General features: G+C 42.3%; 2 protein-coding genes and 1 long non-coding RNA gene across 3 annotated transcripts in view; 1 reads left to right on the plus strand and 2 right to left on the minus strand.

Annotated features, from left to right (window-relative positions):
• Positions 1-814: 814 nt before the first annotated feature.
• Positions 815-4,852, plus strand: atp5pd (ATP synthase peripheral stalk subunit d). Its single transcript, XM_046036157.1, has 6 exons — positions 815-911; positions 1,372-1,510; positions 1,619-1,715; positions 1,822-1,893; positions 3,884-3,946; positions 4,549-4,852. Exons 2-6 carry the CDS (start codon positions 1,389-1,391, stop codon positions 4,678-4,680), a joined length of 486 nt encoding a protein of 161 aa, XP_045892113.1. The 5' UTR covers positions 815-911; positions 1,372-1,388; the 3' UTR covers positions 4,681-4,852.
• Positions 4,853-13,276: 8,424 nt separating this feature from the next.
• On the minus strand, positions 13,277-19,989 carry metrnla (meteorin like, glial cell differentiation regulator a). The gene is made up of 4 exons (XM_046043618.1): positions 19,622-19,989; positions 17,492-17,868; positions 14,487-14,546; positions 13,277-14,342 (listed from the first exon to the last, which is right to left on the minus strand). The coding sequence occupies exons 1-4, from the start codon at positions 19,717-19,719 to the stop codon at positions 14,029-14,031; spliced, it is 849 nt and encodes a 282-aa protein (XP_045899574.1). The 5' UTR covers positions 19,720-19,989; the 3' UTR covers positions 13,277-14,028.
• Positions 19,990-20,733: 744 nt separating this feature from the next.
• Positions 20,734-22,892, minus strand: part of LOC123963512 — a 29,340-nt gene continuing 27,181 nt past the window's right edge. The window contains exons 3-4 of the long non-coding RNA XR_006823195.1: positions 21,458-21,521; positions 20,734-20,816 (exon numbers count right to left, since the gene is read on the minus strand). This is a non-coding gene — a long non-coding RNA (uncharacterized LOC123963512). The remainder of the gene's footprint in view (positions 20,817-21,457; positions 21,522-22,892) is intronic.

Below are 22,892 nucleotides of genomic sequence, written 5' to 3' on the forward strand. Positions count from 1 at the left end.
TGCACTTTGCTGTAATGCAGTAATATGTATTACTAAAAAAGTATTATACCTATTACAATTTGTTTAACGCAAAATTAGGTGGTGTCCTGTTGTGGAAATACGATGGTCGAGATTATAGGCAGGGTGCAAACTACCCTCCTCCCCACCCTATTAATCAGAAGGTTAATTTTTATGACATAGACCCACCCGATCCGCAGATAACTCTGCACATCACAAGAACCCACTTATTCAGGCACACGTAGGCCTACTATCAGAATAATAGGCCCATTAAATAGCAGTGAAAGTAATGCAAAAGTAATGACGCATTACAATTCAGAGACAGTAATATTATAATACCGTATAACTGATTACTCTCAATGACTAATCTATAATGCATTAGGCTACATTTTCGAAGTAACTTGCCCAACACTGGTCCCCAATAACCTCCTGTTTGAACGAACGGGAAGATATAGAAGTTTCTGCTGCCACACCACCAGACTGCAGAGAACCCCCCCCCCATCCCACCACAAGCTATGAGACTTTTTATCCTCAGCATTTAGTTTATTTCTGTTTACTATTTTTATAATTGCTTTTATATGTATATTGTCTGCTACGTAGGAGAAGGAAGTTACAAACTAAATTTCACTCTACATCCTGTTGTATTGTGACCAGATTGTGACAAATAAATCAAATGCACTCAATTTACATCCTAACCAGTGGATAAAATATTATCTCTGATGGCTCTATTTTATACCACTGAAATGTTTGCATTAATTAGCTAAATGAACATTAGGTCTACCGTCAAGAAAGAAACAATACCATACTAACATTTCCTGGAAAACTTTCAAAATAAAACTATGACGAGCAACAGAAGGTCATTTCCGGTTCCTGTCGGCCGTCAACAGTTTGTCGGAGTTTGTGTCCCATCGACGGTATGACGCTCAATGTTTATCAGAAATATACATTTAAAAGATTTTCATGATCCCATCCATAGAGAAATGTAGTATATCCGTTAATAAATGTTCCAACTTGACATTAAACCTGCCTGTGATATTCCGACTGTGCGCGGTGTTGTTCTGACCTTGCTAATGTTAGCTTTGCTAACTAACTTAGATGTCAAACTGAAGCTAAATCACATGAGAGACGTATGAAAGGTCCGTGAATAGTTATTTAGCTGTAAGTCAAACAATCCACACGTGTTGTCCATCCAAGTTTCAGACTTGGGACATAGATCTGAATATGTTTCAAAAAGATAGATAATAATACAACCAAATGCGGGAAACAGAAGCTTATTTGGAGCAATGTCAACAAGGAGTTCGCTAATTTAAGTGGCTATCCCATTAACATTGTTTATGAGCAAAAGGTTAATCTTGATTTTTCTGTCCCCTCTAGATAACACGCCCTATAACATGGCTGGGAGACGAGGTGCACTGAAGGCCATTGACTGGCTGGCTTTTGCAGAGAGGGTGCCACCCAGCCAGAGGACCATGTTCAACAACCTGAAGACACGGAGTGATGCTATTTCTGCAAAGTTTGTATTCCCGTTACATCCCATTTCCAAGATGTGACATGTCCTTATCGTTGTAATCATGAAAAATCCTAATCTTCCCTTTAATAACCAGATGATCTGTGTTCACAGGCTCACCTCTCTGCCAGAGAAACCCGCCACCATTGACTGGAGCTACTACAGGTCTGCTGTGGCTAAAGCCGGCATGGTGGATGAGTTTGAAAAGAAGGTCAGAGAAGATCAGAAAGTTAACTATCTATTACCAGCTAGTCTGACTATGCGCTACTGAAATCTTATTTTACTGTTATCAGATATAACTTTCTGTTTCCTCTCAGTTCAGCGCCCTGAAGGTTCCTGAGCCTGTAGACACTCAGACAGCTCTTATCAACGCCCAGGAGGCAGAAGCGGTGAGTGCCACGCTGTTTAGATGGCATATGCTTTGGCTTAAACCAGAGTATTGTAATTTTATTCGTCAGCGCTCTATATCATATATACCATATCCAATTATTAACCCAAACATGTGATGGATGAAAACCTTTTGAAAAGCAGAATTCATTTTGATACAGGATCAATTCCTTTTATAATATAGAACACTGTGTGTGGTACTGAGATTGAGTACAGTCAGAGCAATAAAATAAAGTGTGATTGTGTACAAACACCAGTAATCACTAAGAATAGCATTTAAAACAATATCATTTAACAAGTGCCATTTGTTTCACACAATATCCACACAGAAATACGAACAGTAAAAGTAGTAGTGGTTCAGAATATGAATAATGAAACTGATAATTATAGTAATGACAGTAATAATAATAATTGTAGCAGCGGGTGTTAAGCAGGAACATGGGGGCAGCAGTTGACTCGCAGCCACAGATCCAGACTCCACAGCTTTAGAGACAGAAACACCTGCAGAAAGCGACAGAAGGAAAGAGGGACAAGAAAGCACATGACAACGGGAGAGGGAAGAAGTCGAGTTAGTAAAGCCGCATTTCGACCAAAGGAACTATACCTCGGAACTAGGAACCTTTGGAGGAACTCACTGCGTTTCCACTGAAGGGACCAGGGTCTAAAATATTGGGGGTTGGGGCTTGCCTTGCAGTGAATATCTGAATGGGCACGTAGAGACTACTGGCTTTAAATCGAGCATGTTGAGTGTTTTTCTACGACTGCTCCTCTCTTTTCCACCTTGTTTGCAAACCAATAAATCACAATTAACAGTCAGATAGTACACACGTCTCGCCGATGTCCACCTGAGATCGTACATCGGTATTAAATTTATTGCTCCGAAACAGCAGCCAGTGTGCAGCACTGTGTTGACAGCAAACAGCTAATGGAGTTATGCTAAATACTGGGTCTGAAGTTGTTGTTTTAAGTTTTCATCAGTCAGGAAGTTTTTACAAGGAGCCGAAGTCGGTCTCCTCTTCTCCAAAACAAGCGGAACAGCTGGTTACAGCAGGTAATAAAGCTTGTTAAAAGTCCCGTTCCTCCGACGCTCAGGCGGACACAGATGTGAGTGCTGCAGCTGATCTGCAGCTCTTGTCGGCTGGAAATGTTGTAATAACCTTCCAAACTGTCGCGATTTTATGTTTGTGTTGTGTTCTCTGTGCTGTGTGAGTTCTTTTAAGAACTTTATGGTTTTATCCAGTCTGTTATTAAATTTGTAACAAACTCGTGTCTCTCCAAATACTCCCCAACAAAAAAGCTGCTTTAATGGTCAAGCACAGCCTATAGTTTTTTCATTATGTTCCAATTAAATCTGATGTTCATTTATAAATTTTGCTACTATCTCATGGATAGTGGTTACAAATGTTGATGCCAGTGCATCGCTTTGTACGGTGTACAGGCCTACAGCCTACCAATAAGGGATGGTTCAGGACTCACCTGAGCCAGCCCTAACTATACGCTTTATCAAAGGGGCAAGTCTTAAGCCTACTCTTAAATGTGGAGATGGTGTCTACCTCCTGAACCCAAACTGGGACCTGATTCCACAAGAGAGGAACTCGATAGCTGAAGGTACTATGAGCTCTTCGAGATAAGATATGGTGTCTGACCACTAAGAGCTTTGTAGGTGAGCAGAAGGATTTTAAATTCAGGTCAGGATTTTACAGGGAGCCAGTGCAGAGAAATTAAAACAGGAGAAATATGGTTTATTTTCCTGGTTCCAGTCTTAAGGGTGTTATTCTGACAACCTGATAGTAAAGAATTGCAGTAATTCTTTATTACGTAGGTGGAAAAGGCGGTCCTCAAAGTTTTTTGGTTTTTTTAGATGGTTGTTAAGTTGTATTCTGTTGTTCCAAAGTGCTATAAGGTCACATGCTGAGTAGTGGCAATGGATCTTTATGGCGTACACAAACTTGTATTGAAACCCATTGTGAGTTGTCTCTTTTTGTCTTCCAGAACAAAACGGCTGCTGCCTACATTGAAGCATCCAAAGCTCGTATCGCCCAGTATGAAAAAGAGGTAGGAATTACACATGTAAAAACTTGCTGGGGTTATCATTATGCAGGAGCTAAAAATCGTCTTGCATATAGATCTCCATTCCAGAGCACATACAGGACATACAAAGTAAAGGTGTGGTCACATTACACCTAAAAATAGTCACACCGTCTCCCATTCACTTCTATTGAAGCCCACACGAAGGACAAATTCAAGCGTGCGTTTCCTGTTTTGCTGCCATCTTCAGCCATCTGCATCGTGCTCGGTCAGCCAATAGAAACACAAATGCACTGTTTTTGGAAATGGAGATGTGTTTAAAACTACAAACTGCAGAATCACTCTCGTACATTGTTAACAGATTGTTCAATATGTATTCATTACATGCTTTAGTAACATTACATCCCTTTTGATGAGTGCAGGGAATTTTGTTAAACGGAATTGTAATGTGATCACACCGTTAGACAGCCTGTGTCTGTGGATAGGTGGGGGTTTTTAATTTCAAAATGTGTGCATAGACTCCTGCAGCTAGAAAAAGTGCTTTGTTCCAAGAAAAAACCTGGCACTTGCTTATTTACCTGCTTCTACTGGAAACACTTCATCACAATCCTCTGCTCTTCCTTCCCCAGCTGAACAAATTCAAGAATATGATTCCCTTCGACCAGATGACCATTGAAGACCTAAACGAGACTTTCCCAGAAACCAAGCTGGACAAAGAGAAACATCCTTACTGGCCACACAAACCCATTGCTGAACTGTAAACGTAGCACCCTGACCATATTCTATATCATCTAAGGAAAACCTGTACAGTATGTGTATAAAAGTCTTGTTTCATCCATTGAGAGTTATAAAATGACTTAAATGTTGCTCCACTGTAAGAACTGAATGAATGGAGGGGGGAAAAAATCAAACATGACATATTTGTTCAATTTCTTCTGAGTTCGACTTAAGTGATTCCTGAAAGTAAATCCTGAAAATATGGCACAACCTTCTTGCTTTCTGTGATCAGTAAAATGAGCTGAAGGTCGTCCGTGTTCACAGGCCCATTATAAACAACCTCATAGGCCCCTCACCGGCAAACAACTGTTATTTTATTACTGGATTTCTCCCCAGGCGTCATGAACTGAACCTGATCTTTTGGGACTATGTTTTCTTTCTAAATTTGGTATGAAATATCTTCCAACACTCACTGAAAATCTAACCCTTGTGGATACACTGATGAGTTTTTAAGTACACACTCGGCCAAATCACTCTCAGCAGAAAGCCGAGTACGGTTTCCTTCCCTCGTGGGGGCACTGTTGTCTTTGGGATAGCGACTTGTAGTTGTCGGTTTTCTCCATCAGCAGGGAAGAAGAAGCACTGTTCTCTTTGTATATTTACCCATGTCTGCAGGTAGGCACAGCCTCACACACACTTTAATTGATGCCTTGTTGTAGTGGAAACATGAGATAGATTCAAGTCATCCATTAGTGTGTGGACAGAATGTCTGCTCTGTACACATGAACATAGCTCCAGCCCTCTTATTGTGCAGTCATGTCAGTCTTGTTCAGGCTTTGTTATGACTGCAGCATAAATCTACATTTCACCACGGTTGGAAATAAGAGCAGTCTCTCTGGGATTGGAGAGAGACTTTAAACATAAAGCCTACTTTCTGTGCTGTCACTACACTGTTATTATGGCTTTGGTTTTTGAACTAATACTGCACATAACTGGCTCCATCTGCGTAGGCTTGGTGGTGATAAGTAGGGAATGTACTGTGGCCCCGACATTGTCATTGTTACAGGATTGACCATGGATAGCAGAGGCAAGACGGCTCAAGCTGCAGCTGTCTTCCTGCAGGGGGCAGCATCTGTCTTACTAAGGTCTGCTATAAAGGCCGGGGCTCCTTTGAGGAGTATGCGTTTTGCTGTGTTCTTCAAAGTGAAAAATAAAATCTTATTCTAGGCAGTATTAAGGCAAAATAGACACAATAGAAACACATTTATCAGATGGATGAAATAATCTAATAAGTAGTATTTCCCTGAACATAATAGCAAAATTCCTAGAACGCAGTCTAATGGTGTTTTAGGACAAATGCCAAAATTACCTACCTCTTATTTTTGTTAATACCAAATGAAAACAGCTTAATTGGAGTCAATTCAGCCAATTCAGTGTGTGTTAAATTCTATTTTTTTTTTAAAATGCACTTCTACAAAGTTAGGCGACTTGCTAGAAAAAACTTTCAGAACATAGGTCAAAATCAGAACAGCCAATGTTGAGATATTCTGACTTTCATATGGGCTAAGCTCCAAAAATCACTGGATCTTACAGTAATGCAATGAGACAGCATATTTCATAAGACCGTCCTCGCAAGCTAAATGCCCACATCTTTCACACCTCACATGCGAAGTTTGTGTCAAAAATGTGCAATCTCCAAGCCTAAATATAGACAACTGGTGACATCAGGGTTATTTCTACAGCCATAGCAAAGGTCCCCCAGAGCCACAAGAGACGTGACACAACTGTTTCCACAGGCTGAGTGGTGGTCCTTGTGTTGAGTAAACTGACTTTGTAACATTGACTACACACTGTCAGCTACATAGTTCAAGAACACTGGCCAGATTTGTTATGCACATATCTAAATAGCATTATGTAATTTTTTGTAATTAACATTTAAGGAGTGGAGACATGAAATATTTAAGACTTCATTCAGCAGCTTTTGAGAAAGCAGGCCGAAACAAAATGTCGCTGTGAGGCTCCTGTGCCCTCATTGCCACTCTCTCTCTCGCCCTGATTCCTCCACTCAGACGTGTTATGCATTCCACAGTAGAGCGGCGATAATCCTCCCAAAATCTACACGTCATGTCTTTACCAGCGAGCACCCACTTGCACTTCAGTGTGCAACTGGGTAAACTTGACGTGACTGTGGTGCAACATGAGCACAAGGCTCCACGACAGCTTTCTCAAGAAGCTGTTTAAGAGCGAGTTTAAAAAAAAAAAAAAAACTGCAACAAGTAGAGCGAAGAATTGAAACAGGCTGCGAGTTGAAGAGTCTGAAATAAATACTCTTTTTATTTAATTAATTTCTCATGTTTGAGCACTCATTTTCTTTCTGTCTTGTCTTTGCCAATGGTTCATCCTTACAAGCTCAACAGCAAAATTGTACTTTGACTTCAGTTTTTACATCCTCAGTGTTAATCAGTCAGGTTGACCTCTGACCTTTTGAAGTGCTGGTAAGTCCCTAGCAACATAATAGGGTCCTGAACTGTGATTAAGGGTCACTGACTGTCACCTGTGCCAAGCTATTATGTGAAACAGCTACAAGCATGTGCACAAAACCGCGTGTGTGACCCCCTGCAGCTCTACTTTCCCTGGGCTCAGCCATTCTTTTCCCAGCTGACCAGTCAGCTGTTGCCAACACTTGTCCACTTGATAACTGTTACTGTAACTCAGAACTCTGCATGCTGGTATTACAACCAGTAATGGTTTTTAATGAAGTCCCAACGCTCCTGTCTGCATCCAGGATCTATAATTCAGCTGAAGAGAGAAATCAAAGTGTTTTCTAAATCCAGCCAAACATCTTGCAAGAGTGAAAATTCTGTTTCTGTTTGCCGTGCGTGCTGAGCTGTTCTATATGTGAGGCCCTAAATTCCTCTGATGCTATCCAGAATTAGGCAGCACTGTTGTTGGGTTGGATCTCCATTTAACATGTGCTCACAATGTTGTACAAGCACGCTCAAATGATTTAACAGCATTTATTGATTTTTTTTTTTTTTTTTAGCAAAGTTCAGTTCATTTTTAGCGCCAATTCATAACAAAAGTCAGGTCTAGGTCTAGAAAGTAGTCTTTGTAATATTTTCAGGTATTCACACCAATTCCTCCATATACTGTATGTATTTTAATTAATCTCAAATTGCAATTATACAAAAATATATATAAAAAAAGGGAACTTCAATTAAATGTTTCTTATTTTATGCAGGTTGAAAAAACTTTAGTCTAACAAATATGTACCACTACCACATTCCTTTACTGGCGCAAAAGCATTAATGTCTGTTATTAATGCAGACTGAATATATGTGCATTTGGTGCAAATGCTCTCCTGTGTGATTGCATTTTGCACATATGGGGAGATTGTAGGGCGGCACGGTGGTGCAGTGGTTAGCACTGTCGCCTCACAGCAAGAGGGTTGAACCCCGGTTGCCCCGGTTCTCTCCGGGTGCTCCCGCTTCCTCCCACCGTCCAAAGACATGCGGACTACGTTGATTGGTGACCCTAAATTGTCTTGTCTGGGCGTTGCCTTAGGTGTGAGTGTCAGCGTGAGTGGTTGTTTGTCTATGTGTGGCCCTGCAATGGACTGGCGCCCTGTCCAGGATGTACCCCGCCTTTCGCCCGATGTCAGCTGGGATTGGCTCCAGCCCCTCCGTGACCCTGTACGCAGGATAAGAGGTTGACGATGGATGGATGGATGGGGAGATTGTAACCTGTGTTGTCTAACCGCAGTCTACCTCGTTAACAGTGCATTACATTTGTAATTTGTAAATATTTGATTTGGATCATGATGGCCTGTGGCTTTCTTTTTTGCATGGAACCATCCAGTTGACACTAAAAACAGAAATGGTCAAAAATCTAAAAAGCAGTATCATGCATTTGTTCCCTCTTTTGCCGAGTCCTCCTCCCTCACAAATCGATCCATCATTGTCTATCCCAAAAGCAAACAGCTCACATCCGCTCCTGTGTGAAAATCTAAGAGTTTGCTTCCTACCTATCCATCACACAGCCTATTATGCTCCTCATTAAGACATCCATCAAACGCCACATGTTCAATTACACAATCCATCACGCTTTGCTCTGCACTTGTCCTGCCACTGGCTGATTATCTTTGTCACCTCAATGCCCAAAGATGCATCTCCTCCAGATTCTAATGGATGAATTTAGACAGGAACCATTTTTTCCTTTTCTTATGCAAAGGCCACAACCCTGGTCAGAGGTCAGAGGGGGTTGGCCTGGTTGCCAAGGAGGAGTCTACCAGCAAGGCGAAGCCGCTGGTGCTCATTGGACTGTGCAAACAGCAGATCTGCTGATTCTGACAGGCCTGAGAGCAGAGGAGCCTGGGCAGATTGCATTTTCACAATCAGACATATAGCAAGGCTCGATGAGTGACAGGATGTGTAGAGCAGGCAACAACACGCTCATTCAAAGCCAAGAGCGCAATAGTGACAGCACAAGCTTTTGTTATTGTGATCAGTGAAAAGTAATGGTCTATCCAAAATGTATTGTTTAAGGTTGAGTTATACTAAAAAAAAAATTGTTTGTGTGACATGTTGTCCGACCACATCAGAAGGTAAAAGGGTCTATAGTTGTTCCGACACACACGGGGGTTCCAAAGTTATTCTTCCACCCAACAAGCAGTTCTGATGGAGTATACTGGCCCCTTTGCTATGGTGAACCTAGAAACAAAAAGTGAACTTGCAAACACAATTGTGAGATTATAATACACAAAACTTGACCCTTCCAAAGAGAACCATGACTATCACAATTCAAGGTCAAGCTTCACTACCAAAATCCAGTTCCAGTGGGATCCTGACATCTAAGAACAAGTTTCATCTTTTTCGCAACAGACTGCCAATCACCATGGCATGGTGACATCATGAGAAAGTTGTCCCCCCTCCCTCCCCCACTGACATGGACTACTGTTGCTATGGGGCTCCTGGAAATGGCACCGCGGATCCCAGTAAATGAAGGATGTTGGGGGAAGGGGTTGCATGAAGGCAAGTAAATAAAAGTGCCATTTGCAGTGTGTTTGCTTGACGTCCTTGGATCCAAATTCTGCTCTGTTATTGGGCTGCTGAGCACTGGGGCGGGGGGCTCCCAGTAACCGCTTGCAGCAGGACCCCCCAGTCTGGAGGACATCGGCGTGTTTGCTGAGAGAACGGGGCACCCTGATGCGGCCTCTGGGAGCCATGTGAGCTGACAGCAGTCGCACACATTCACTCATTTAGAAAAGAGGATGATGTAGGACAAAAGGAAGAAGGAGACAGTCTTGTTGGCGCAGACTGCAGTAGCAAATCACCATTCACAAACAGAAATAATTAGTCATAATACAGACATCAGCCCAGAAAGAGGAATTTACATGATAAAGCTTAGCAGTGTGGAGATTTTCCATCATGTGCATGGACTCTCCTTAAGTAGTTTTCATCAACAGACTCTGGCTAGTGCTACTGTATGTTTTTTGATTGGATGCGATCCCAAATGTTTCTGCCAACTTTAATCTAGACATAGTGGAATGTTATCTTGACAGGCTACCATCAGCCTAAACTGAGCAACCCTGATCTCCAAACCATCTGATGAAGACAGGGCCTGGTCTACTTTACTCACACTAGCCATTTACTCAGTTGGCGCACACAATTCCCAGATCCCCTTTGATACCTGATATTTAGACATGCAGGCCCATGCTGTGACCCCGCATTCACTTTTTTGCTAGAGACACCCAACACACGAGTCCTTAATCCTGCTATAACGCTTCAGTTGGAGAGGAGGCAGCTGCAAGGCATTTCATGACTGGGAGACTTATTACCCACTGGGGATTAATAAGCATTCTGGGATGTGCCTTATTGGCTTGTTGACCTTGGCTTTCTGATGTGTTCGTCTCTATCTGGCTCAAATTTGGGAATCATGTACATGAAATTGTAACAATAACTCAATGTTCAATCAAAATCTTATTAAAATAGTTGTGAGCATGTTAGCATGCTAATGTTTGCATTTAGCTTAAAGCATGTGCAGTTTCTCAGAGCACCTAACATGGCTAAAGACTCTTAGCCTTGAGGTTTTTTGGTTGATAAAGTATCTATTTCTCTCCCCATGTGTGTAACTGGACTCATTTAACCAGTTCAACCAGAAATTATAGTACGATGTTGATTTGACCAACAAAAACAATGCTGGAATATACTGTAGAGGGAGCGCTGCAATCCAAAATTGAAGTGGGTAAATGATTTGACATGATTTTAGAGATGTAACAGTCAGATTTTAATCTGATTTCATTAACTGTCTGAAACATGTGAGTTGTGCTAGGGCAGTGTTGTGTCACATTGGAGGTGTTAGGACTGCAGCTGCAGCGTGAGCCATGGCTCATTGTGGGTTGTGGCTATCTTGCTGCTGGGGTGGTGTGTTTATGTGTGCTGGGGTTAGGGCCACGCGCACTGTGTGGGCATACACACTGAAACACATACACACACCAAAACCACAGAGACTCTATTGATTCCAGCTAATCAAGGCAGCAGCGCTGGGGGAAGTTGTGCATGCGTGTGTGTGAAGTCAACACATTCCCCACATTCCAGCACTTCCCAAAGAGGCATAAAATATTAGCCACTACACTGAACTTGTGGGCCTCTTCTCTCTGCTGGGGTCCTCCTGCTCTTTAACTCCACTGCCCTTTCTGTCTGGCAAGTCACTGTGCACTCATTTTCAGCAAGTTTTTTTTTTTACTTTTTCCTTTTTAATTCCACCCACGAGATGACCGTGCAATGCCTTCCGGCTGAATCACACTGACAAGTCCACATATTCATGTCTGGTTTAGACCGGTCCTTTTCAACTGGTAACTAAATCTGACCTCACCCATAAGCTGCAACCGATTGCATGTGCACAGCTGTATAACTAATAGCTTGAGCTACACCCAGTGACACTAAGAGCAAATAATTTTGAAGAGTATCTGATGAAACGTAATGTATAAACATTTTCTAAAATTATATTTTATTTTGATATTAGTGACAACAGCCAGTATACAAATTACCTCTATAATTGTGACGCCTTTCAAATTATCAAAAACAACAGTGTAATTGATAAGATAATGTTATCGTTCCAATGGAGATTTATCATGTGGCGTGTCTTATTAACACGCACAGGTTTATATCATAATCAGTCTTGCAGAAGTCTGCTCATAGTGATCATGCTTCACCCTTTAAGTATTCACTGATAAAGTAGCACTGATGGGAACATGCTGGACTATCTTCATAATCGATTCATCTGCCAATTATTTTCTTTTTCTTGGGTAATCGTTTGCTCTATATAAGATTAGTAAAACGTGAAAATGTGCATCAGTTTTCTAGAGCTCAAGGAGACATCATCAAATGTCATGTTTTTTGCAACCAAGAGTCCAAAAACCCAAAGAATTTGAATTTACTACATTGTAAGCAGCTCATTTACCCATATGAAGACTTTGTACATCTGTTGCCAGCAGCCGAGAGGAAGGAGAGAGGGAGGTCTGACAACTAGGACAGCTGGACCAGCGAAAAACCTCAGTAATGCCCGCTGACTCTCCTCTTCCTCCTCCTCCAAGCCTCCTGGTCTTAAAGCCAGAGCGAGAAGGTTCACAGTTAGGCATCGTTTCCATGGAAACTCTGTTTGCATTTCCCAGTGAGCAATTCCGGGACCGCTGGCTTTCAGCTGGAATTCAGACATACAATTCAATGCACAGTGATGTCAGGAAAAGCAATTGTCTATGTGGGGCAATTTATTCTAAGGCATTCTAGGTGCATTTCCGTTTAAGTGAAAAGGCAGACAAAAACAGCCTTGGCCATGAACCGGATGTCACCTTAAAAGGCCTAGCTGACGGGCTGCATCATCTGAGAGCGCAGTTAGGATGCCCAATAACCTGATTCGTTCCTTGTGTTTTATTTGAGGTGAAGAAAATGAAAATGCTGTCATTTAGACAGGGAAACTGTACATGCCAATCAATATCAATGTTTGGAGTGTGGTTGGAGAGTGCTGCTTTCTGCTACGTGCCCAGTCACAGGGCAGTATTCAGGTCTGTCTTTAGTCCTCTCTCTCATACCAGGCTGCTGCGCTTGAACAAAGAGGCCTTTCACATTGACCTTGACACACGGCCACCCCCATCACCACAGGAACCAACGCAGAGGAATCCACCGCAACTCTCAGATATCAATCTCTCTGTACCCCTGGCAGACCGTCCCAGCTCAAGGCTGAGGTGAACCTTAAAGAGGAGACTAATGCACATCATACGAGTGTGTTTTTATTCCAACAGAGAAAATGGGGGGGGGGGGGGGGAACCCCTTAGCACCACTGTGAAGTATTATATCTGATCAGAAAAGTCCATCTATGCCCAAATGTAAAATGCTACGTTTGTGTTTATAGTATTAGCTTTAATATAATTAGGGCTGCAACTAGTGATTATTTTCTAAATTGACTGACTGTTTGAACTAAAATGTCATACCCATCACAATTTCTCACAGCCCAAGGAGAGGTCTTCAAATGTCTGTCAACAGTCTAAAACCCAAAAATATTTAGTTCACAATGATATAAAACAGACATGAGTAACAAATACTAAGTCATGTTTGGCCTTTTTGATTGAAAAAAAGTCTTAAATGAACAAAATAGCTGATACATTTATTGATCAATTAATTAGCTATATATAATCCCTCGTAAAACTGTGTCACAAGTCTGAAAACATTCATCTACTAAAGTCAAAATTTGCCCACTGGAGATTTTGTCAATTATTTTACACGTAAACACCATAAATATCAACGCTGTTCCAGGGAATAAAAGCTTTTATTCTCAAGGGCACAAAACAAATGTAGCTTTTTTTGGTTCATTTTCGTTTATTTTTTATTTTATTTTCTAACTGTCAGGCCAGAAAAACAAAAACATGAATTCAGGCATTAATTTGCAAATCATTTTTTTTATATAAAATAAAAATAAGAGGCTTTCACTTTTTACATTTCCGTCATAAGAAATAACTTCAGAACTGTACATCAAGCTTTTTACAAAGCAGAGCTTCAAAATATACAATAGTCATTCACATTTTATACACATCAAAAACCAAATGGGGTTTGCTACATTTAAAACCTGCGAGTTCCTTGTCTGCGAGAAAGGCAGTCTGAACACATTCCACGATGCATCACGCTCAACTTTGAGTCCATCCAGCATGCTGCTTGGCTACATTCAGGAGCTCAATGATTCATCTCCAGAGAGTCACAAGACAGCAGGAGAGGAGGGAGGCTCTGCTACAGGGACAGTCCGTCAGTTTCTTTCTCACCCTTAGCTTGAACACTTGGTTCACCTCTCCTCCCCAACCAGTGAGGACTTGTCTTACTTCCAAGTGCGGGCAGGAAACACGCTCAGTCAGTGTCCACGTGACAGGGGTTGGTCCCCTGCTGCTGCGCCTCATGATACAACCGCAGGAAATCTTTGTAACGTGGAGCACATCCCATCCAGGCCTCCCCAAACCTCACCGTCCCTGTGAAGAGGAACTCACCCTCACCAGACCTCACCCCACACTTAAGGGGCATCTTGATGTGGCCAGTCCAGTGGCGTACCCTCACACCCCCAGATACAAAGACCTGGGTCTTCTGTCTGTAGAGGCGGCTGATCTCCACAGTGACAGACGAGTGCTCCTCCTCCTGCTCCACCTTCTTAATGCTGCCCCGTGCCACTGAAAACACCAAGCAGGAAGACAAGATTTAGACACTGGTGATGGCTCCATTTCATACTTCACAGGATGTTTTCATTGGACATTTCTGCACACCATACAGCAGCAGGAAGCCTATAATTCTCCCAAACAGTGTTTTTAACTTACCAAAGTCATTGGTGCAGACTGCTAGAAGCATCTCTGCATCGCTGCAGGGCTGACAGGGTGCTAAGTGAAAATAAAGGGAGAGGGCAGATGAGTTTAGAGCCATAATTTTGGAAAAGCACCACAAACAGAAAAAGTTTCCGATTTCTTTCACACTCCCGCTCTAGCAGAATGATAAAAATCTTGTTGATGAGACACACGTGCATGCGCGCACGCACATGAGCTCTGTGTTTTAACACCAAACAGAGCAGCGAATGCTGCTGATGAAAAAACAACAGTGAAATCACTGCTTATTTAAAAAATGCTCGTGTGTGTTTAATGCTCATAAGGGCTGTTCAGTCAACTTCCCTGCCACAAGTGGAACACCATAACAATCCACGACAAACAAGGGCCAGATGAAAAGGATAAGGAGAGCACAGAGACGAGAAAAGGCTACATCTCTGACCGGAGCTCTGTTAGCACTTAAGCAGGCCTGCTGGGACTGAAACAGTGAACAGTCTCAACTGTAACATCAAGTAGAGATTTTTTTTAACAGCTTTAAAAGTCAAAAATCAAAAAAAAGGAGGCAGATAAGGAGGAGAAAATCAGCTGGTTACACAAAAGCCTCCTACATTACCATATCATGTCTAGCACAATAAAAGGGAGACAACTAGATGGCAAATAATTGGGTGTAAGTGAACAGTGAAAAGTGATAAATAGCCTCTACCCAGGACTTTAAAAGCCTACCCCAGGCTACATTTCACCTTCGTCTGGTGGCAAGCTGCAACTCGGCCTGCTGACCTCAACAGTGTTTTATAGCAGGAGAAAGGGCCCTAAATGGGAGCAGTCAAGTCAATGATCAGTTGACTCAGGTGGTCCTGCGGCTGGCCTGACCAGAATGCCTTCATTAGCTCTTTACTGCTGTGGTTTTCCTTTGCGGCAAAGTGGCACATGGGCAGGTGGGGAGAGGAGGAGTAGGGCGGCAGAGGGAGGGGTGTCAAGTCAGCAGTGGGCTGAGGGTAGGGCAGTATCCATCCATAAATGCAGAGGAAGAATGATTAAAACTGTTAACTCAGGTGGATTTGGTGGACTGGAAACCACCTTAGTTTACATAGTCATAAATCTGAGCATAAAAAATTATCTAGTTTTGAAATGATGCATAAGGAAAAGTATGGAGCCCATTATCCTGAATTAAGTCCAAAACCAGAGATGTGTGCCCTCTGTCTTTAGGTGCAGGGCTGGAGCTTATTTTTAACTGGCTTGTCTGACATTGACGGTATAAGGGTGAGGGGTGAGAATGTCTTAGGTCAGCTTGTGTAGCAACACGAGGCGATGCCGCATCACTAGAGAGATCAGGGGTCAAACAGCCACAAGTTCGGACGGCTTAAGAACAGCCGGAGAGTCGGGATACTTCAGAGTGACCGACCTCGCCTAAAGCCCGAGTGCAAAGGCCCTTTGAAGTGAGCCTGCATGCTGCCGTAGAATCAGACAGAGCAACAAGCCGAGGGATAAACCCTGGGGTGTTTTTTTTTTTCTTTCCTCCACAGCAGAGCCGAGCAGGGCTCACATGTCAGACACGAAACAGAGCCACAGGAATGGGCCGAGAGCCGAGTCAGCATCTCTAGCTGGCCCATGCACATGCAGCGCCACTCTGATCAGAACCACTTCACAGAAGCAGAGAGGGATGAGGGATGGGACGAGTGGTAAAGAGAGGGTGGGGGCATGATATAGTGTCCCTGCAACATCTGGGCCCTGATGCATTCCACTGTAATGGAGCACAACTTGCTAATACCACTGTGCACAGACAAAACCACTTCAAACAGCCAGGGAGGGAGACGGAAGATATATGAAGGGGAGAGGAATGAAAAGGAAAATACTAGCATGATAAATAGACAAGAAAGAAGAGGTAGGAAATAGTGAGACAGAGTGGGAGAAAAAGGAGAATAATTTAAGTGAGCTGAAAGGCAGGCTGAGGGAGTGACGGCAAGAAAAGAAAGAGTGGGGGGGGAAAATAAGCCTATATGCTGCTAGAAGTTCCTCCCAACATCTGGTTGGAGATACATTCCAGCTTGACGGTGAGCAACTCAATCCCAGCACAGCGGGTGAGAGAGAAGAGGAAGGGAGAGGAAAAAAAGGGAAGAAACTGGGAAGAAAAAAAAAAAAAAAGATGAGAACAAGCAAAAGGAGCAATCAATCCACCGGTTGGGGCTTCAGATGACACGAGACCACTGTCTTTGTGAATCATCCCAGTGCTATCTCAGGCCACATCACAGAACCAGATTATACTGCAGAGCTGAGCAGAGAACACTAATGTGGTCAAAACAACTGCACGCCTCTACATTTAACCCTCTCCCTCTCACCCCCTCTCTGCTGCCAAATAATGACACAGGATGTGGATATGTGAACCCGGAGAGAGCCGTTAAAACAGATGTGGGCCCAATACTGCTCATATTTTGTTTTAGGTAAAGGAAAAAAACACAGTTGCGCAGCTTGAGGCTGTGCAGGTTTGGCAGGTACACAGCATGAAAATAGACGGCTGTTTTTACCAATGGAGGCCCTCTGTTTGGCTGTGCCCCCTCCACACACATAAAACAATTACAGCTTAGAACCAAGTGTGGACAGTTGTGAAATATGAACATTTGATCCTAAAAAACACAAGTTCCATAAAGACTTAAAGGCTTCAGATTTTGATGTTTTGATACTCAGTGAGCATTGGATTTTGACAAGAAATATATTCTCCCAGAACCAAAATGTACAGACAATGCAACCAGAGAAATGGACTTTGGCTTCAGTATTTGCAGTGTGCTGGAGCAAATGCAGACTTTCCTACTATTAGAGTCCAACTTAATAAAAGTTTCCACCAGTAGATGGCTGCATTTAGTGCACAGCACACACCACAGGGACAAAGCACAAAGGAAACCACTCTTAATCAAAAGAAAGTCTGCAGACCTTTATTATGGCGACTTAGACAATTATCTACATTCCCACTAATATTGTGAAGTGAAAGCATCATAACAGATGTATCTTACCACCCAGTGGTCCCAGCCTGTTGCTGACCAGCTCATACTGGAACGCTGTGAGCCGGCGGCTGATGTCCATATGCGGGACGGCCTCAATGAAGAGCGCCCCCTCCTGGATACTGAAGCACTGCACCTTCCTCTGAGCTTGGTCCTGTTCACGCAACAGTAACCGCAGCTTGCCATTACGGTCCAGGTAGAAGTTGGTGCCACTGGAGTCCGCGGAGGGTCTGATACAGACAGAGAGGCGGGCGGCTGCGGGGGAGACCGTGTTGGGTCGGAGGTTGACAATGATGGCCCCCGTGGGATAGAGCCACTCCAGAGAGCCTTGGGAGCAACGCAAGTACACCTGCTCCACGTCCCTAGCGTGGCCTTCATGAGTCAGGCCGCTGGAAGGAAAGAAAAAGGAAAGACGTCAGCAGACATCAGACATTAAACACAGGCCTTGTCAAGAATCTCTGAAAAAGTGGACAAAACCCAAGAATGCTTTTTTAGTGGAGATGAAAACTCATTCTCTTTTGTCTTTAATAAAGCATAAAGGGATTATTCAGTGATCTAAAGATGATTTTCTGCTAATTTATAGCCCAAGTTAACTGACCAAGGTGAAGCCCTGTGGCAGACTGAAAGGACATTAGACCGCATTCCTCCTGAAGCATTAAGGGCCGTGTGTGCGCGCAAGACTGGCTGCATGACCAGTCACGAGCCGGAGCAGTCAAAATGACCTCAGCTCCAACACACACTCCCCCCATACCACATTGTTCCTCCCAGAGCTTTGGCAAAATGCGCCACTGGCAGGCTGCCTTTGGGAAGAGTTTGGAAGCAGAAATGGATGAATGGAGGGACACAGGGGCTTCTGGGCAGACAACGGCAGCAACAGTAGCTGGGCCTGCTGCATGCAAGTGCAAATGCAGGTCACGCACCGAACCTCCCCTTGCTTTCAAGCCACCAAAGAGACTGGAAGAGACTTGTCCGGGCAGCACTTCGGACTCTGGCGCCAGCATGACCAAATGACTCCCTCCAGAACTTAATGCCTGGTCAGGGTTTTGAAAACTCCAGGCTGTCAGTTATTCTGTGGCAAAGCCAGAGGCAGGAAGCCATCAGCAGTCCACCAGCATGGGCATGCCAAGCTAGCGGTTTGACTCGGGGGGAGAAACGCCCAGTTTCCTGAAAATGAGATGCTGAAATTCAAATTTGCCATAGATCTAAAGTAACCCATCGCACATGCTGAACACATGCAGCTGAAGCCCCATAACCAGGCTCTCCTCAGCACGCCTCTAATTAAGTCCTTTCTAACTTCATCACTTCTGCATGCAATTAAAGGAGATTAGTCAAGAGTTTCCCTAATGAACAACAGATTATTGGTTGAGAGCTCAAAGTACTAAATATGGTGTACTCCTCCTGACTGGAGGATGAAAAACAAAACCACACCATTTGAGACACAGTATCTCAAGTGCAAAACAGATTTCAGCACATGTTGGATGGGAGATGCAACTTTTGAGTTAAATGCTGCCTGAGGTTTTAAAAATCTGTTAGACATATTTTTAAAACATAAACCAAACTACTCTGGTCCTTACTCTTGAGACATCTGCACAATGCCAGGAATATTTCTGTATTTTGTTATGGGGGATATTAACCCTTAGAGAAAAAACAAAAAGTATGAGCTAGGTAACATTTCAGAATGACTAAGATATAAATGGCAACATTTGATCATTTTAACATATAATTCAATGTAGCCTATAATTCTGTGCCACTTTTATAATCCAAAGTATATATTATTCTAAACAAGAATAAGCACAGCTATATTAAAATGTATTGAAATACCACTTGTTTTCGGTAATAGTGCAATTAGTCATTCATAAATTCAGCCCAAAACTCTCGTGTCTTTTCACGTCCTTTCATATCGCAACAGTAATATACTTTATGAAATTAGGCCAGACATTTGCGCTATATTTGTATTTTTGTTCTCATTTATGGCTCTTTTTCGTTTTTCCACTCCGCTGCCTGCTTTCACATCACCGCGCTCTCTCTGTTGAGTTTCGGTCACAGTCATTACAGGCAGGCTGGAGGACAGAAACTTTCACACGTCGTTGCAAATCACTCTTATCAATCTGACATTTAATGAAACAGGACAGCGAACCTCACCTGCCCTTCCAGCTGCACTGGTCGCTTGAGTATTGGCAGAAAGAAAGCCGACAGAGAAGGAGAAGAGGCAGCAGGGAGGCCAGCATCGGGGCGAGCATGTTTGTCTCGCAGCTCACTTCGCTTCTTCTCGGGTGAAACTATGATAAAATCCGCCGCCGTATTTCCAGCTGCATAGCGTTTCCATGTGCCCCCAGTCCGCTCCGTGCTGCTCCCCGGTGTGTCCTCTTTGAGTCTCGGGTGGTTCAGATTAATAAAGGCGCTTATTCAAACTCGTCCGTAGCGAGTCCGGTGCCGACAGCCCTCCGTAAAATGTGTGCTGAGTTCAGCTCCGACTCCGTTTCTGCGGCTCTGATTGCTCCACGTTACACCCCTTCCACGGTTCATGACATTTGCTGCGTTCAAGTGCTCAGCAGAGGCTCTGATATCTGAGCTTCACTGTATAAAACGATTGTTGTGTAGCATTGGAGTGCTTTTGGCGTTTGGAAATTTGGTAATTGTTTTTTATCCATAGCTATAAGCTACTCTGGTATGCAATGGTAGGAAAATGAGATGCATTATTTTTATGAATTTGTTAAAAAAAAACATATATAGCATATGTGACAAACTTTACAGTTGCATGATATTAAACACATGATGTAGCCTACAATATTTCCTTCTGAACTGGAGTGAAGTGGAAGTAGAAAGCATTGGAGTTTAATTGATTAATGGAAATACTCAAGTAAAGTAAGTACCTCAAAATTATACCTAAGTACAATACTTGAGAAAATGGGCTTAATTAATTTTCAACACTGCAGATTACAAAGTATCAACAGAGCAGACAAGTACAGATTTATTCTTGTTGTTTGATTTGTTTTTTTATTTGTAATCATGACAGTTATAACAGTCAAGTATATATGTCAAGTGAGTGTTATTTTTTTTAGATTTACTTGAGATACATTTTTTTTTTTTTCTGTCTTGTGTTTCTCTTGTGATTCCAGAAAAATAACTAGTTTGTGATCTCATCATCACAGGAGAACAAAGTTGTTCTTTTATGCCGAGTGTATCATTATTTTGTGACAAAATATGAGTGGAAAAAATACACTGTGTAATTTAATAATGACAGAAAATGCACATCTTCCTATTATTTATTTATTTATTCACTGAGATGTGTTGAGATGGTTCATCTGACAAACAGCGTGGAAAGTTCCGACAGCACCTGAAGTAAGCATAAAAATAAAAAAATGTTTTTGTAAAGAATAACAAAAAAACCCTGCATGCTCACCTTTTTATATTTAGGCGAAACTAAAAATGGCAGTTTTACATATAAAGTAATTAACATTATTCCTTAATCATTACTGGTCTGCAAGAGCCTTTTCAACCAATCAAGTCCTTCCTGATGTTAGTTATGTCAGGCAACACAAAATGGAAAGGAAGAAAAAGGAAGCAATATGAGTGACAGCATCTGTTAAATGCCTTCAGAAGACAGTTAATGAATACAGCTTGCTAAGACCACTTTAATATCAGTGCATGGACTGAATTTAGCTGCTATCATTATCACTGCTGGCTGCTTTTTAAAATAAGGAGGATGTGACTAAAACAGCCACCAGACTGAAGTAATATAAAGTTCAACTGTAACCCAGCTGTATTATTGCATATTTTTATTGCATTGTGTAATCGCTTTCAGCAAGTTTACAGAGTGTTGAAATTTAAGTGGCGAGTATTTATGTTTATGTGTTAGAAATACTTACTTTAATAACAACCACATATTTGTAAAGTTGTTGATTCAGTTGTTTGTAAAAATACTCAAATGATTAAAGACAAGCCACTGATAATACATGCTGTAGAAGGTTTACTCACCATCATGGAGTATGTTGACTGTTATATATTTTCCGTTGGTTTCTTGACTGAAGAGAAGAACCAACTGAAATAAAAAAAAATTCATGGTTTGGTGCTTGAGTCATGGCCCTGCTGCAAATGTTGGCCACATCAAAAGAATAAATTAATGAATGTCATAAGTATTGGTCAAGTAAACATGTAAAATAATGGTGGTTCAATGCCTAAAATTGTAAATTATTTCACCTTGGCTCCAAGATTTAAATACATAGTTCATTTACGTGGAAATCTGGAAAACCACACAATGCATTCCAGATGGCTCTCAGGCCAAAGAGCTTATTCAAAACACGCAAATAATAATCACTATTGATTTTATATAATTAAGTTACTTTGACAATTGATCCATAGGTTACGACACACAAGTCCCAACCAAAATTTGAACATAACACTCCTGAGCTTTAGAGTTTATAATGCAGCTCTGCTTCCGAGTGCAACAAGAACTGCCAGGACTTGCAGAGCAGAGGGGTCCGTTACCACTGGGTGCATCTGTAAACATAAACTACTCATCACTCAAGTCATGGATCCCGGGCTTTTCATATGAAACAAGATGTTTTCTGTGTAGATGGTGTTTGGCATGGGAAAGAAACCTGTCAGACAAGGAAAACCAGAGCAGTTTGTAACTGCTACTTTTCCTCTCTGGTTTCTTTGGACTTGGAATTGGTTGCGGCTGGTTGGTGATGAGCATGTCTTTATTACTAATCCGATGTGTAGGGTACATGTCTAAGCCTGGGATGCATGCCGCAAAAGGGCCCCACAACATATGCAGATAGTTTTTTTGATATTACTCTCCCCCTCCAGTTGAATTGCTCAAACTCTCAGCCATCTTCCAGACTTGTACATTGAGCAACTTTTTAGTATCGTTTGCGTAACCTAGTTAGAGGATTAAAGGTTTGGCTGGTGTGTGTGCTCTTGTTTTTGTGTAGTCCTTGCTGTATTGCAGGCTGTCTGGGAGTTATACACCGCTTGATGAGGTAACAGAACCATGAGGCATGTCCGAACATGGTGTCTGAGGAACCATCACAAAGACACCTGCACTGTTACACCAGAGCTACACCTGTAAATGTTTCTAAATGGTGTCTGTGAAATGCACACTTTGTATCCCCAATTCTTTGTTGTAGTCTAAGATTAAAGGGGATTTTATACATTAAAGTGTTTACAGGTCTCTATTGCATATGTGCAAAAAGTTGTATAAATCCCTTTGTGGCTCCACAGGAAGCTGCACGAAATCTGATAAACTGCTTGTTATGGCACAGACTAAGATGCCACTGGACACAATAGGATAGACCTACAACCAATCAGAGCAACGAAATGTGTGACATAGAGCAAAGAAGCAAGTCAGGTGATGTATTGTAGTATAAAGAGCAAGCAAGTCCGCAGTTAGAGATGGATGGACGGGTCA

The sequence above is a fragment of the Micropterus dolomieu genome, linkage group LG02 (genome assembly GCF_021292245.1).
Source record: "Micropterus dolomieu isolate WLL.071019.BEF.003 ecotype Adirondacks linkage group LG02, ASM2129224v1, whole genome shotgun sequence".
NCBI classification, from domain to species: Eukaryota; Metazoa; Chordata; class Actinopteri; order Centrarchiformes; family Centrarchidae; genus Micropterus; species Micropterus dolomieu.